This window comes from Cervus elaphus, chromosome 30, assembly GCF_910594005.1.
Source record: "Cervus elaphus chromosome 30, mCerEla1.1, whole genome shotgun sequence".
Taxonomy (NCBI): Eukaryota; Metazoa; Chordata; class Mammalia; order Artiodactyla; family Cervidae; genus Cervus; species Cervus elaphus.
The window spans coordinates 69,078,319-69,095,622 of NC_057844.1; the positions used below are offsets into that span (position 1 = coordinate 69,078,319).

Genomic DNA, 17,304 nt, shown 5'->3' on the forward strand with positions numbered 1-17,304 from the left:
TGACTGAACGACTGAACTGAATTGAACTAATTGATCTTGAATTCACAGGACAGGTTTAATGGTGAAATTATGACATCTTAAGAAAAATACTGGAAGTACTGGTAAATTATTTTTCTATTTGTTTCCCAGGTGATATATTTTTTCACAGATTCTCAGGTAGAAAAATTACTCCAGAATTTTAGAACACATTGTTCCATGGACAGAGAGGCAACTTTTATCTAAATTCTAAAAATGATGAAGTGGTAGAAGGGGTAGATGATACTAAGATCTACCTTTATTTAAACTACATTTGGAGCTTTCTATAAAAAGAAATAGACGTGAGTCTATTTCAAAAGTGAAGTATGTGGTTTTTGGATATTGCTTCAAGAATTTACTGTGTTAACTTTGGTAATGTCACTTAGAGAAATCATCCCATCATTGTTTTTCTCTAGGAATTGCTTCTTTATGACTGTTTTAAAGAAAACCTACCAAATCTTTCATTGAAAACATACATATGTGATAAAAATTCCTGAAGAAATAGAATAATGGGATGATTTATCACTCTAAGTGTGTGTGTATGCATGCTTGATCATGTCTGACTTTTTGTGACCCTCTGTTGGAACTATAGCCCACTAGACTCGTCTGTCCATGGAGTTTTCCAGGCAAGAAATACTGGAATGGGTTGTTGTTTCCTCCCCCAGGGGATCTTCCCAAACCAGGAATTGAACCCGCATCTCTTGCATCTCCTGAATTTGGAAGGAGGATTCATAACTACTATACCACCTGGAAAGCCTGTCACTCTAAGAGGTATCACTAACCAGTGAGGTCAATTTTTATATGAACTCAAAACCATAGTTATTAGTGTGTAAGTGGTGCCAAACTGGACATGTGAACCCAAACTCACAGAGGTGGCCTGAGTGTGAGTGAGTAGGAGGGAATCACTATGTTTTCCTCTTTTAAAGTCCTCTAGTCCTATTTCCCAGAGAAGGCACTGGGGACCCACTCCAGTACTCTTGCCTGGAGAATCCCGTGGATGGAGGAGCCTGGTAAGCTGTGGTCCATGGGGCCGCTAAGAGTTGGACACGACTGAATGAATTCATTTTCACTTTTCACTTTCTTGCATTGGAGAAGGAAATGGCAACCCACTCCAGTGTTCTCGCCTGGATAATTCCAGGGATGGGGGAGCCTGATGGGCTGCCATCTATGGGGTGGCACAGAGTCGGACACGACTGACGCGACTTAGCAGCAGCAGCAGCAGTCCTGTTTCCTCCTTCTTCCTTGGGAGAGATGGACATTCAGAAGGGAGGCAGTCCAGTGGATGCTGCCCATCTCATCTTGGTTATTTTTCAAAATATGCTGAAAATACATTTTTTTATATACTGTAAATTAGCCATCTTACTATAAAGTGACAAAAATTCTTCAGTTAATTAGTGCTGATTGGGGCACTAAGAAGCAAGATAATGCCACAAGTATAACATGAATGTACCTGAAGAGGAAGCACCTTATCAATCAAAGGTTAAAAGAGCACAGTAGATCAAACTCTCAAAATGAATCACCAATGTGTCGCTTCTGTTAAAAAAATGAAAACAAAACAGCTGGGATTCTGGGATATGAAGTTAAGCATATGGTCTGTCCTGTCAAAACTGGGGAGGAAATCATGCAGTCAAATGTTCGATGTTGATAGTGTCTCTGTTTGGACAGAAGTGTGTTTCATCACACAGGAAACCGAGATACAGAAACCTGGGCATCAGCAGCCTGTGCATCAGGAACCACACGGTTCAGTCCTTGAGGTGGAGACAGGTCACATGTCCACTTCCGGGCCCTGTGTTAGGTGAACGGGCTAACTTTACTAAGTTATTAAGTCCCTTACTTCCGTTACTGCCGGTCCTGCTCTAGTAAAAGCTCTTCCCCATCTGTTTATTGCATTTCAGTGTCTCCTTCAGTCCACACCAGCCTTTCTTTTTGAAAAGTAAGAAGGTTCCACAAAATATAGAAACCATCTGACATGTGTGTTGATCTCCTGTGAGGGGTGTTGGTGGCTGGTTGGTAGATAGAGTACATGTAGTGGGTTACGTTGAAAATGTTTATGGTGATAGAAATAGAGTGCCTTCAATTTCAGTGTATTATTTTTCAATTTTGCTATATTCTGTTATTTTCCCAAACTCAAAAACAGTCTGAAGGATTCTGTACTGAGATGTATAGTTTTGAATAGTATTATTTACTCCATTTTCCTTAAATCATAACTTTTTCAGTGCTTTCCACTGTTTAAAGTGTGAGGTTGTAATATCTTGGACCCAGTTAATTGTTATAATATATTCCTTTTACACTTAATAAGAAGATAGTGTTATGTATAAATTATTTATATATGTGGATTTATTTTCTAATTTATAGGAACAATTGTGTTACACGATGAGATACAGTCATGCCTTCATTCATACAGCCAACACTTATCTCCTGAGAACTTGTTAGACAGGCAGTGTTGCAGATTGTGGGGCTATCACAGTCATCAAAAGACAAAATCTCTACCCTTGGAGCTTAAATTCTCTTGGAGAAGATGGAAAACAAGTCAATGCATATGTAACAAGGTCTCAGTGCTGATACATGCAAAGGAGGAAAATGGAGCAGAACATGAAGAGAGGCTAGCTGACAGCATTGTTAATATTGGGCAATATCTATTGATCTGTCATAAATTCTACATGTACTGATTCATTTTATACTCTATCAATGTTAGGAGGTACCCATCTTTATAATTATGATAATGAAAGGTTGTTGCTGAATGATAAGATGCTGGGATTCTTGGCCTCCGGAGGAGACACATTCAATCCGGGGTCAGAGACAAGGCTGGATCGCTCAGAGCTTTTGTGTAATAAAGTTTTATTAAAGTAAAAAGGAGATAGAGGAAGCTTCTGACATAGGCATCAGAAGGGGGCAGAAAGAGTATCCCCTGCTAGTCCTCAGCTGGATATTATATAGTCACTAGCAGTCTGTTAATGAAAAGAAAGGAATGTCTTAAAACTCAGAATGGCATCAGGCCCCTTATCCATAAATTGCATTTCGTGATAATCTTGGTACCAGATGATTCATCCTGGGCCATAAAACGATTGACTTGAATCTTGTAGAAGGGCAGATTACCATCAAATAGTTTTGTTTACATAGATTAGGGGAACAATATCTGAATATAACATACTGGTTTATCAAGTAGGTTGAGCCATTTGGTGGAACCAACTTGAAGACAGAGTCTGGGGTAAATTCATAGTACATTAACATAGCTTAAGACAAACATTTCCATAAGAAAAACTGTATTGGTTAACTCAAGTTTTGAGAATAGTTAGCTTCAGGTGAAACCAGGTGTCATGGCAACACAGCATTTTAAGAGAAACCTCCTTTTAAATTTGTATAGAGAAAGAAAAAAATATCAATAGTTTGTTTCCTCCTGCTGCTTAAGAGAGATAAAAATGTCTGGCATTTGCAGCCTGTTTCCTCCATTTGGAGACCCCTGGCCTTCCTGCCTGTTACCCTCTCAATAATATAGTCTTAGAGCTTAGGAAGCTAAGGTAGAATAAGTTTAGTAACTTGCCCAGTTGGCAGAGCCAGGCAGGACTTATGCCCAGTCTGTCTGGCTTCAGGTCTCCATTTTTTTTTTCCCCCACTTTTGGCTGTGCTGGTTCTTCATTGCTGCTTGCAGGCTTTCTCTAGTTGTGGCAAACAGGGGCTAATCTTTGTGGCAGGACACAGCTTCTCACTGACATGGCTTCTCCTGTTGTGACACCTGGACTCTGGAGCACACAGGCTTCAGTAGCTGTGGCCTGCAGGCCAGTTGCTGCAGCCTGTGGGCTCTAGAGTGTGGGCTCAGTAGTTGTGGCACATGGATTTACTTGCTCCTTGCCATGTGGATCTTCCTGGACCAGGGATGAAACCCATGTCCTATGCATTGGCAGTTGGATTCTTAACCACTGGACCACCAGGGAGTCCCAAGCCTCCAATTTATTGTTTTAAAATTTTCAAATCACAGGAACATGGAAGGAATATTATGATGAACACATACACACCTTCACCTGGTTCATCAGCTGTTAGTGTCTTCCCATATTTTCTCCATCAATATAATCTATATTTTGCTCAATTGTTTGTAAGTTGTAGAAATGTTTATTAAAAGTTGGATTTCACCTTTAAATACAAAAATGTACACCTTGTAAAAACAAGGACATTCCCTTATATGTCCTAACACAGGCATGTTAATCAATAAATTTAACAGTAATATTATACTATTATCTAGTATGGTTTCAGATTCTCTAGTTTTAGCTCTTTATTGTCTCTGCTTCTATTGTCTTTTTTTCCCATTTTAAAAACTTAATATAATTTGATTTTATCATTACATTACAGAGGGCCTTCATATTCATATATTCTCATAACCATCCCTGATTTATAAATGAATACAGAGTCTCAGAAATTAACATTTTTTGAAAAACATTTCTCCTCACAACCCTTTTTCCTCATGAAGCAGATATGGACAAACTCAAAGGAAAGTATAAAATCAAATTAGTGATGGGATGTGATCCAAGTCAGAGGCAAGTGTGAGTCAGGATGTCAGTCTTAAGCAAATCCAACCAGTTGCACCACAATCCAAATCTTACCCTTTAGATTTTATGTACTTTTCATGCTAACACTACCTACAAATATCATATTTAATCCTAACTCAGAATTCCCTTTTCATGGGATCGGAGTCCCATCTGGAACACAATTCAGGTTCACATTCATAGACGTGCTCTAGCATTTAGGATACCGGAAAAATGAAAAATTAAAAACACTGCTGACTCATCCTTGGTGTATTGTTATCTGACATTGTAAAGTGTCAGATAATTTATCAGCCATCACTCATCAATCTGTTGGTCTCTTAATTTGGAGTGTATGTCTTCTTTGTTCTTCAAGTAAAGCCTGAGTTTGGTTCTTGTTCTATAATACTTTTCCAAAATAAATATTTATAGAACTGATCCCTACCACCAAATGTAGTTTCAGATTATCTTTGGCAGTTAAAAGTTTGCTTTTTCTAATCTTTGGAGTATAACTTTATGAAGATAGATTAATATAAACATCACCTATATCCATATTCTGGGGGAAATAAGACACTGTGTCTTATTTTTCATGAGTTTTCATTCACTGCAAGACATTTATGACACTGAGGAAAATGCACTTGATTGGTCCACTATTTATAGAATTAAACTTGGGAAAGAACCATCACCAGAGCAGGTTCCAGGATTACTAGTGTATAAGCTGCAGTTTGCCATTGTTTGAATTTGTGTATTTTCCATTCAGTTCAGTTGCTCAGTTGTGTCTGACTCTTTGTGACTCCATGAACTGCAGCACGCCAAGACTCCCTATCCATCACCAGCTCCCAGGATCTACCCAAACCTATGTCCATTGAGTCAGTGATGCCATCCAACCATCTCATCCTCTGTCATCCCCTTCTCCTCCTGCCCTCAATCTTTCCCAGCATCAGGGTCTTTCCCAATGAGTCAGTACTTCACATCAGATGGCCAAAGTATTGGAGTTTCAGCTTCAACATCAGTCCTTCCACTGAACACCCAGGACTGATCTCCTTTAGGACGGACTGGTTGGATCTCCTTGGAGTCCAAGGGACTCGCAAGAGTCTTCTCCAACACCACAGTTCAAAAGCATCAGTTCTTCGGTGCTCAGCTTTCTTTATAGTCCAACTCTCACACCCATACATGACTACTGGAAAAACCATAGCCTTTACAAGACGGACCTTTGTTGACAAAGTAATGTCTCTGCTTTTTAACATGCTGTCTAGGTTGGTCATAACTTTCCTTCCAAGGAGTAAGCGTCTTTTAATTTCATGGCTGCAATCACCACCTGCAGTGATTTTGGAGCCCCCCAAAATAAATTCAGCCAAGTTCCACTGTTTCCCCATCTATTTGCCATGAAGTGATGGGACCGGATGCCATGATCTTAGTTTTCTGAATGTTGAGCTTTAAGTCAACTTTTTCACTTTCCTCTTTCATTTTCATCAAGAGGCTCTTTAGTTCTTCTTTACTTTCTGCCATAAGGGTGGTGTCATCTGCATATCTGAATTTATTGATATTTCTCCCGGCAGTCTTGATTCCAGCTTGTGCTTCCTCCAGCCCAGCATTTCTCATGATGTACTCTGCATATAAGTTAAATAAGCAGGGTGACAATATACATCCTTGATGTACTCCTCCTATTTGGAACCAGTATGTTGTTCCATGTCCAGTTCTAACTGTTGCTTCCTGACCTGCATACAGATTTCTCACGAGGCAGGTCAGGTGGTATGGTATTCCCATCTCCTTCAGAATTTTCCACAGTTTATTGTGATGCACACAGTCAAAGACTTTAGCATAGTCAATAAAGCAGAAATAGATGTTTTTCTGAAACTCTTGCTTTTTCAGTGATCCAGTGGATGATGGCAATTTGATCTCTGTTTTCTCTGCCTTTTCTAAAACCAAATGTGCTGGTAAGATTTTATCTTCAGAGAAAAAGACTTACTATAAACATTTTTGAAGTTTTTCTTTACTGTACCAGCTCCTATGCAAAATGAACTTTGGGAAACTTGACTCAACCATAAAGATTGTTTTAACTTGTCTGTTTAAACCACATTTAAACAGACAAGTTTAATGAGAAAAAGCTTCATATTTTTAGAGACTTCCTTAACTAACCCCTAGATGGGGTTTCTGGAAGATGTCCTTTGGCAGGGATGGTGGACATTGATTTCTTTCTGTCCTGACTTGACTCCACCGTCTTTCTCAGTGAACGCTGTTTGGAAAGAGCTCTCCCCATAACCTGGCTGTACATGTAAGATACATAAGAAGTCCTGAGGATGTCAGAGTTCTAATGTGTAAGAGGCTTGTCTACTTCAATAACAGTTTGTTTAGGAAAATGTCCTTCTTTCTGTATCCACAGGTGCAACTTAAAGACAACATCGAACATCTTCCTGGTAAAATGAATACTGAACTAGCAGAATCTGGGTTGAACTTGAGTGTTGGACAGAGACAACTGGTGTGCCTTGCTCGGGCTATTCTCAAGAAAAATCAGATATTGATTATTGACAAAGCCACATCAAATGTGGATCCAAGGTATGGAGCTGAGATCCAGGACACCTTGAATCTGAATCCTTGAATTCTTAAGGTGGTAAATGGAAAACATTTAGTGATGCTTAGAAATGTTTCTAAGTGTTCTCTTGGCCTCATGGATATTTTTTGATAATATTAATTCCAGAAAACAAAGGAAAAACCAAGACATGTTATATAGGTTTAATGTTGTTATGAGGCATCCTGAGAAAGCTAGATTCCTAAATCCAGCTCATAATCTCAAGCAATTTTGAGGGAAGACTATTTTCCATTTTTGAAAAACAGTAAATTTCTAAATAGACTTTTTATACTTAGTTTTTTAGGAACAAGATTATACGTTAAGGTACTGATTTTTAAAAACATTATAAAAGTATCATGATATTTTTAAGTCATAAGTCTGCTTTAACTGTCTTTACTGAACTAAATCAATTTCTTTGATTCTAGAACTGATGAGTTAATACAGAAAAAAATTCGTGAGAAATTTGCTCACTGCACTGTGCTAACCATCACACACAGGTTGAGCAATGTCATCGACTGTCAACGGATATCAGTAAGACTCTCACCATTTTAGTTGATTTCAATAATGTTCAATGTTTCAATGTATCCTTCCTTGTAAAACTTGATAGGAACCTCCAGTAATGTAATTTTCTCTTAGTTTCTCCTCTCTTTCCTGAAAACTGCTGTTCAGTCACTCAGTCATGTCTGATTGATCGTGACCCCATGGAATTCAGCATACCAGGCCTCCTTGTGCTTCACTGTGTCCCAGTTTGTTCAAATTCATGTCTGTTGAGTCTGTGACATTGTTCAACCGCCTCATCCTCTGTCGTCCTCTTCTCCTTCTCCTCCTGCTTCCAGTCTTTCCCAGCATCAGAGTCTTTTCCAATGAATCAGCTCTTTGCATCAGGTGGCCAAAGTATTGGAGCTTCAGCTTTAGCATCAGTCCTTCCAATGGATATTCAGGCTTGATTTCCTTTAGGATTTACTGGTTTAATATTCTTTCAGTCCAAGGGACTCTCAAGAGTCTTCTCTATCACCACAGTTTGAAAGCATCAATTCTTTGGTGCTCAGCCTTCTTTATGGTCAAACTCTCACATCCATACATGACTATATGGAAAAACCATATAGCTTTGACTAGACGGAACTTGGTTGGCAAAGTAAAGTTTCAGCTTTTTAATACGCTGTCTAGGTTTGTCATAGCTTTTCTTCCAAGGAGCAAGCATCTTTTTAATTTCATGGCTGCAGTCACTGTCTACAGTGATTTTGGAGCCCAAGAAAATAAAGTCTGTCACTGTTTCCATTGTTTCCCCATCTGTTTGCCATGAAGTGATGGCCCCGGATGCCGTGATCTTCGTCTTTTGAATGCTGAGTTTTAAGCCAGCTTTTTTCACTCTCCTCTTTCACTTTCATCAAGAGGCTCTTTAGTTCCTCTTTGATTCTACCATAAGGGTGGTGTCATCTCCATATCGGAGGTTGTTGATATTTCTCCCGGCAATTTTGATTCCAGCTTGAGCTTCATCCAGCGCGACATTTTGCATGATGTACTCTGCATATATATTAAATAAGCAGGGTGACAGTATACAACCTTAACATACTCCTTTCCCAATTTGAACCTTATTTATATTTCCTGCTTTAGAAATAGACATCCTTTTTTTATTGTACTTCCAAGATACTGCATTTTTGCAAATTGAGAGCTTATCATAACCCTCCATTTACCAAGTCTATGGGCACCATTTTTCAAACAGTATTTCCTCATTCCAATTCTCTGTCTCACCTTTTGGTAATTCTCATTATATGTCAAACTTTTTCACAATCATTATAGTTTCTCTGGTGATCTATAACATCAGTGTTACTGCTATGACTTGCTGAAGTCTCCTCTGTTGGTTAGTATTTTTTTTTAAGCAATGCATTGCTTTTAGGCTAAGGTCTCTACATTGTTTTCTCAGACATAATGCTATTGCACACTTGATAGGCATGTGTCATGTAAACATAACTTCTGTATGTTCTGAGGAACCAGAACATTCATATGATTCACTTTACTGCCATATTCACTTCATTCTGGTGTTCTGGGACTGTACCCACACTGAGGGATGACTGAACCTCTTTCCTTTCTGGAAAACAGGTGACTGTCTATTCTGAAAGCTTTAATGTGGATATAAAGACAAGTCAATCTGCTTCAAAGCCTGATGCTCCAGAGGGCGGGTGACCAGCCTCAAGGAGTAGCTGGGGAAGTGACAGATGCTGACGAAGGGCATAACCGACAGGGTTGTCACCATAAAGTCCTATCATTGCAAGTGATAAGGTGTAATAATTACATTTTATTACACGTGAATACTTCCTCAGAAAGATATATGAGTATATTTTCTTAATTCTATTTTTAATTGAATCTAATCTGTAAAAATATTTTTTGTTATAAAAAAGCAATAAATGTGCAAGGTAGAAATAGGAAAATAAAAGAAAATCTCATAAAGGCAAGTTTACAAAATTCCCACTACCAGAAAGTGGCAGTTATATAGTGCTATAATATTATTTGGATAACATCAGAGCCATTTTAAAATTTGTTTTATTCTGCAAAACAGAATATTTCATTACCAGAATTTTTATGTATTCTTAAAATTCCCCATGCCATTTATTAATTTTCCACATCTCAGTTCTTAAAGCTGCCTAAAATTTCATCACAGGGATAGAGCATAATTAATCTCAAACTTAGACATCTATATATTTTCCAAATTGTCACTTTTATAAAAAATCTTGAAATGATTAGATGGATATGATTTTGTTCACTGTAAGTAAATCAGAGAAAGGGCTTGTTGGGAAACAAGTGTGACTTAATTAATAGCTTTGTTTATGTGTTGTCTCTCCAAAGGGATTTACCCTGCTTTGGTTCATTAAGCACCATTCATGTGTCAGGCTTAGAATTCTATTTCACAAAGAAGTTCTCTCAATATTTATTAAACATGATGGAGTCATAATGACATCTAATATAATCTTCCTTACTTTCTCTGTTGCCACAAAACAGTGGAGCAAGACAGACAAATTAGAAATGCTCTTTATCCTAAGACTCACCACTCTCTCTACACTAGAGGGTTCTTCCTGTGGTTTTTGAGAGTAGCTGGGTGCTCGTGACCTGCTTTCTCTGCAGCCAACAGCACAGCTCTTCCCTCCAGTCTCTGCACGCTGCTGCCTTCATATCACCCAGATTCTCCTCTTGGTGTGAACAAAGGAAGCATGTGACAATCTGCAGTTGCTCTAACAGTGTTGTCTGTGGTCAACACTTTCACTGTCCTCAGTTAGAGAATTCTCTGGAAATGAATGATGAAGAACCAAAAGCAGAGCTGAGAACCTCAGATCCCACCTCTTCTGTTTATAGTCCATCTAATGGTTTTATATTAGTTGTTTCGTCATCTCAAACCTCTACTTAGAATTTTTCCCACAGAAGTGAAAATCGGAAACGGTTTTAACACCCCCACCTGAAAAGCATAAAACAGCTCAACCTAACTAGAGTTTTATTTAAATTTTTCACCTTAATGGAGCTTTTCTTTCATAAACCTACATGCTGCATTTAGAACATTTGAGAAGAGAAAAGCTCCTTCAAAAACACTCCCAAGAGATTTCACTCATGTTTTCAGAGGAAAGATAACTAACACTGAGGTAGAAAGTGCAGTTGGGGAGAAGAAATACTTTATGAGGGGGGCGCTTGTGTGCAAAGGCAGCAGCTTTGGGAGAGTGGCTGAGGAGGTCGCCTTGACCCAGCCTTCATCCCTCCCCAGTGAGAATAATGATTTACTATTTCAAGACCCAAGACAGGATTTTGAGTTAATACCTGCCACATTGTCCAGTCACTGAGAAAATCACAGGCACCCATTTTACCGACGAGAACCCACCTTCCAGGGTTGGACAGCTGTCCTGTGTCATTACCTGGTAGCCAGAGACAGATCTGACACTCAGACCTTCCCCTCCCCACTCTACTTGTTGCTCAGTGGTATCTCTCTCTATTGTTGTCATCATTTCCCAGCATCTTTCTTATCAGGCTTTTCCTCCATCCTCTCCTGAGCACCACTGCCTTTTGGTACATTCACCCACCTCTCTCTGCATTCTTCTTTATCACTAATGGCATCCTGCCAGTGAAAATGGATCAAATTATCTTTCAGTGAGTCCATTTCATTTTTATTTCTAGGACAGCTGTCTGGAATATCTGCACATAAACAGGCTTCATAAACACGTCTTCATTGAGCTTATGTAACTGACTTACTCATCCAACATAATGTATTTTTGCTTAACCTACTAGAGCTTTATAAGCAATTCATGGTTGTGGTTCCTGGAGAGATGCTAGGGTTCGGGGATTGTTATCATACCAATTTGAATATGTGGTTTAGTTTACAGTTTATCTTGGGTTGTGAGAAGAGTTGGGGACCTAATGGGAGATTGTAGGAGCTTTTTCTTATAAGGGATGTTAAAAAGTCCAAAATTATTTTGATACATAATGAGAATTTGGATTTGGTTTATGTTTATTTTTGTTCTGAAATATCTACAGTCTTTGACCAAATCAGTAAATGTAAAGGCTAAGTTGGTAAAATTCTATTTCTTGCGTTTTTTCAGTCTGTGTCCCATCTCAGCTCTTGTAGACTCTACGTGAGCCTTGGCTTTTAAGTTTGATTAGGTTCCATTTGTTTTTGCTTTTATTTCTTCTGCTTCGGGAGACTAATCTAAAAAAAAAAATTGCTGTGATTTATGTCAAAGAGTCTTTTGCCTGTGTTTTCATTTAGTTTTGTAGTTCCCAGTTTTATATTAGATCTTGAAGCCATTTTGAGTTTATTTTTGTGCATGATGTGAGGGAGTGTCTAATTTCATATATTTTCAGGTGTTCAGCTTTCCCAGTACTATTTACCATAGAAACTGTCTTCTCTAATTCTTGTTTGCTGTTTCATAGATTAATTGATATAGATGTGTGGAGACCAATTGTTTTAAAACTGCAGTTTTTCTTCTTCAACATCAGGAGTGGTAGTTATGTTCTGTTATGCTATACTTAAGTAGAATTGCACTTTTGAGACATTTAAATTGACACGCCACATTACAGGGATTCCCTGGTGACTCAGATGGTAAAGATTCCACCTGCAATGCAGGAGACCTGAGTTTAATCCCTGGGTCAGGAAGATCCCCTGGAGAAGGAGATGGCTACCCACTTCAGTATTCTTACATGGAGAATTCCATGGACAGAGGAGCCTGGTGGACTACAGTCCCACAGGGTCATAAAGAGTCATACATGACTGAACAACTTTCACTGAACATTTAAATTACTATGCAGATGTGAAAGTGAAAGTTGCTCAGTCATAAATAAAGTCATAAATAAATAAATAAAAGTCATAAAAAAAGTCATAAAAACTCTTTACCATCTCATGGACTGTAGTCCACCAGGCTCCCCTGTCCATATGATTTTCCAGGCAAGAATACTAGAATGGGTTGCCATGCCCTTCTCCAGGGGATCTTCCCAACCCAGGGATCGAACCTGTGTCTCATGTGTCTCCTTCATTGCAGGCAGATTCTTTACCCACTGAGTTACCTTGGAAGCCCAGTAAGTGGATGAAACAGATTCAATTATTCTTGGATTCTTTTGAGAAAGCTGCCTTTAGCAGTGATTCCCAGTAGTAAACAAATGATTAACAGGAAAATGGCATTTATGAGACTAATAAATGTTTCCAATTAAATGCAAACGATAAAGTTAACTGTAGTACCTATATGTTGGGGAAAGAAAAACACAAAACTATGTCTTATTTAGAGTCCCTGCATATTCTGTTCCTTAAAAAAAAAAAAAAAACAACAACAAACTTTTATTTATTTATTTATTTATTTATTTATTTTAGGCTGTGCTGGGTCTTCCTTGCTGCACTGACTTTTCTCTAGTTGCAGCGAGTAGGGGCTACTCTTCATTGGTGTGTGTAGACTTCTCTTTGCATGGGCTCTCTTGTTGCAGAGCATGGGCTCTAGGCATGTGGGCTCAATAGTTGAGGCTCCTGGGCTCTAGACCACAGGCTCTGTAGTTACGGCACATGGGCTTAGTTGCTCTGTGGCATGTGCGATCTTTCTGGACCAGGGATGGAACACGAGACTCCTGCATTAGTAAGCAGATTCTTTTACCACTGAGCCACTAGGGAAGCCCATCCAGCATATTCTCTTAATATGCATTTATTTCAAATATGACCTAAATGAAGAATTAAATACCACTGAACATCAGAACTGTTTTTATAATTATATCACTTGGGCCAATTGTTTCAGACACATTTTCCCCATCCAGAACTATTAACCAAAGTCACTAATAAGTAGAAAGGCAGAGTGAAGGACCCCTTCCTCTCCCTTTCAGTTTGTATGTAGCAAACTTATTAATGAGCAATAAAAGGTGTGAAGGGAAAGCAGCTGAAGAAAGAAAGAGAAACAAGGAAAGAAAGATAATTTGTGGAAACAGATCCAGATCCTAGGCAGTTCAGGTTGGGCTGGCCCCTTGTGCTCTGTAGGCCATGATCACTGGAATTTGGAGCTCAATTTCTTACTTGCTTGTTTAGTCTTATCCAAAGAGAAAACTGGATTTCTAGAGATTTCTTCTGTGCCTGCTTATGTGCCAGCTCCTTTTGCCAGCCTTTCACTCTCAGAAGAATAAACTACAACCACATCCAGCTTCAAGAAATATCTCAACCCCTTGGACAAGGATTCTGTTCCTCTTAGAAGCTGACATAATCCAGGACCCTTAAGAAATCCTGGAAGCCTTTGTTTTTTCCCCCAAATATCACTCAGATTCTCAAATCGACCATTAATTTGTTGTCAGGGCACTGCCCTCTGGTTTGTATGACATCAAGCTACTTTTTAGGTAAATGGAGTTTGATTTTCTTGAATGAAGATATTTGCCAACTCTGTGTATCTGTATAAATTGCCTCAAAGCTCGGAGTCTGAGAGCTAAAGGTGCTAATGATAACACCAAATGCCCTGAATATAAAATAAGATGTTATAGAGTACCAGTAGTCATAGTCTAAAGCTTATATTTTCTTTCTTTCCTATAACATTATAATATTAAAAGGTCAGGTTAGGTCTTTGTCTGCCTAGTAAAACAAATTAATCAAACTATTAAAACATCAGTCAGTCCTACTAATCAAATGGATTTTCTCTGTTTCACTATCCTGCCACTTTTTGAAATACTGTCTGAGTTATAATATGTTACTGGGAGACATTATGTACTAATGGGTTTCTTTTTGCTGTTTACAGGTTTTGGATTCAGGGAGACGGAAAGAAACTGGTCAGCCAAATGATTTGCTGCAGAACAGAAACAGTCTGTTTTATAAAATGGTGCATCAACTGGGCAAGGAGGAAGTAGCTGTCCTCACTGAAAGGGCAAAATAGGACAGGGAGTTGTCATTAAAGTTTGTCTCCAGGTTCCCTCTTCATAAGATCTCTATCAGGGGTCTGATAACAAGCACTCTGTGCCCTTATAAACCTCCAGAGACTAAGCTTCATGAGTGGGTCTTAACACATGGCAGGTTAAGAGCAGGTCTGCTGAGAATCTGCAGCAGTGGTGGGGATGGGGTCACCATATGTGAACCCTTCTGTGTGCATACCTGTGCCTGCGACAGAGATGTCAGATTGGACTTTCCACACTTCTGGACTCTGGGTTCAGATTCTCATAGATCACAGAACACTCTCATTTTGCAGACCCTTTACATTCATTCTGATTGGTGCTCAACATATTTGTGATGCACGTTCTGTCAAGGAATATCCAGGAAATTTGAGAGTTCAGGGGATAATTTTTGAAATATTTTGATTCTAGGAAGATCTTCCAGGGAACAGTGTAGGTCTCTTCTGTTTTCTAATCTGTAAAGAAAACTTCTACATGATACTGCCAGTTTCTCCCTAATTCTTTGTTGTTTAGACTTAGGTGTATTTGCCACCCACCACCCCCAGGCTTTCTCTACCTTCTAGAAAATGAAATTGTCATCAGGACAAATCAAGATCTCATAATACCTTCACACTGTAGTCTGAATGGTGCTTGAAGGTTTACAAAGCACTTTCTCAGAGATGAGGTGTGTGAAGGACTAAACACTGTGTATGGTGTGAGGAAGGGGATCGATGGGTAACATTCATGTCACGTGATATCTTCCTAACAAAGGTGAGATGGTAACTGAAGTCTAGTGTAGGAGATTCAGCCGTTGTCATACAGCCATCTGTAAGTCTTTCTGGAAGGAGGTGGGAGTGAAAATAGGGTTGATGGGAAGATGGAGGGAGGGAAGGAAGGTCTGGTGTTCTTGACCCTTGACATGCAGGGTTTGGGGTGGGATGAGGCTTCCAGCTGCCTGTGGTGAGGCTTCCCCATAGAAAATTTATCTCCTAGTATTAAATTGTGGGTATGTTTTCTGCTCTTCATACTTTTGTGCATTTCGCAGATTTTCACTTGTGAGTAGAATAAGATTACTAGTGTAATATTTTAAATGTCTTAAAGAAAACATGTCTCAGTATCTTAAGTACTACTATATGAAACATTTATCTAAAATGTGGCCTTAGTTCATCACTGTCTCATCTCAACCCTCCTTAGAAATGAAGAAATGGAGAGCAGTACCTTCCACTGCTCATAGTGTAGGAGACTTCCTGGGTTGCAGAGCTGGCTGAAGAGGTGGCAGAGTTAGAGTTCGTACTTAGGTTTAGAGACAAGAAAGTCTGTGTTCTGAACTTTTCCAAAGTACTTATATTGTATGCAGCTGTAGAGTGTGTGTGTTAGTCATCAAGTCATGTTTGACTCTGCAACACCATTATCTGTAGCTTACCAGTCTCCTCTGTCCATGGAATTTTGCAGGCAAGAATACTGGAGTGGGTTGCCATTCCCTTCTTCAGGAGATCTTCCCAATCCAGGGATTGAACTCCAGTCTCCCACATTGAGGACAAATTCTTTACCATCTGAGCCATATATCACCCTATATATTTTTTTAATGCCTGAAATTCACAGAGCATTTTCATTAATTTGAGAGTCTGCCAGTCATTGAAGACTTGATAAGCATTTGTCATTTTCTGTGTGACCAAATCACAAGACAGCCAAGAATCAAACTCTTTTGGTCTTTCCAACTTAGGCATTTCACATCAGAAAGAGGTGTACCCACCTGTGTCAAAGTCTTCATTTAAACACTATTATCATTATGTATTATCAAGACATTGAGTAATGAGAAGTAGATCACAGAACTTCTGATAGGTCCAGATAACATAACAGGTTTCAACAACCTCATTTTACATGTGATGAAACTAAGGCCCCTTAGAAGGAAGGTGGCCCTATGTATATAATTGGTGTTAAGTTAGTTTGCAACAGATACACAATTAGAAATCTTTTCTTTCAGTAACTGTTTTAAATCAGGTGCAACATACATATAAAAACAGACATGGGTCATAGAATTAGAAATCTTGTGCTTCCTGGTCTAGTAATCCTGCACCGACTCTAACAATATTCAGGGTAAGTTACATTTGTGTAGTTCTTCATAATTTATTTTACATTGTTCTCACATGTATGATTTCATGTAATCTCATGATGGTCCATTTTTATCCACGTCATGGATGAGGAGAGTGGGTCCAGGGCTCACCTAAGGTCACAAAGCTGGTCCAGGCAGCGCAGAGGGGCAATTGCTGGGGGAGGCTGAAGGCCACCCTAGGTACTGTGTTCTGTGTCAAGTCTGAGAACACTGCTTCTTTCATGTGGTAGCCAAGGTGGGGCCATCGTCCAAGTTCACCGAGTGGCAGAACCTCACTATTAGATTCCAGTCCTGCCACTGGGTCATGTCACCTCTACAGAAAAAAAAAAAAAAAAAAAAACATTCTTGATCCTCATCCCAGTTGAACATCTTCTTGACATTCTTTCTGAATACTCTGCATCCTCTTAGGTAAGCTGTCATATTATCAGGTTTTTGGATGTGCAAGCATCAGATACCAATGAATTGTTCAGAGCTGTAACACTAGGAGCATTAGCTTAAGTCAACAAAATTTTCACTCTAATAGAACAGAATTCCTTCATCTGAAAAGAAAACTCAACAGCTTGAAAAAGGTGCTTCCAAGTCACATTTTTAAAAATACATAGTTCAGGTGAGCTGAATCACTGTCTTATTGACCATTTTAGATGATCCATGAAATAGCAGAGAAATTACCTTTCAGATACACAAAGCTGAAGGGACATTAGTTTGCTAGGACTGCCATACAAAGTACCACAGAGTAG

The 17,304-nt window shown here is 39.0% G+C and overlaps 2 protein-coding genes across 2 annotated transcripts in view; both read left to right on the plus strand.

The window, feature by feature from the left end:
* Positions 1-15,933, plus strand: part of LOC122687106 (ATP-binding cassette sub-family C member 4-like) — a 132,467-nt gene extending 116,534 nt beyond the window's left edge. Inside the window, 3 exon segments of the mRNA XM_043892545.1 lie at positions 6,913-7,085; positions 7,524-7,629; positions 14,328-15,933. Coding sequence (XP_043748480.1) covers positions 6,913-7,085; positions 7,524-7,629; positions 14,328-14,462 — 414 coding nt within the window. The 3' untranslated portion in view covers positions 14,463-15,933.
* LOC122687096 (ATP-binding cassette sub-family C member 4-like) overlaps positions 1-17,304 on the plus strand; it is an 860,243-nt gene that overhangs the window by 297,669 nt on the left and 545,270 nt on the right. The window lies entirely within an intron of this gene.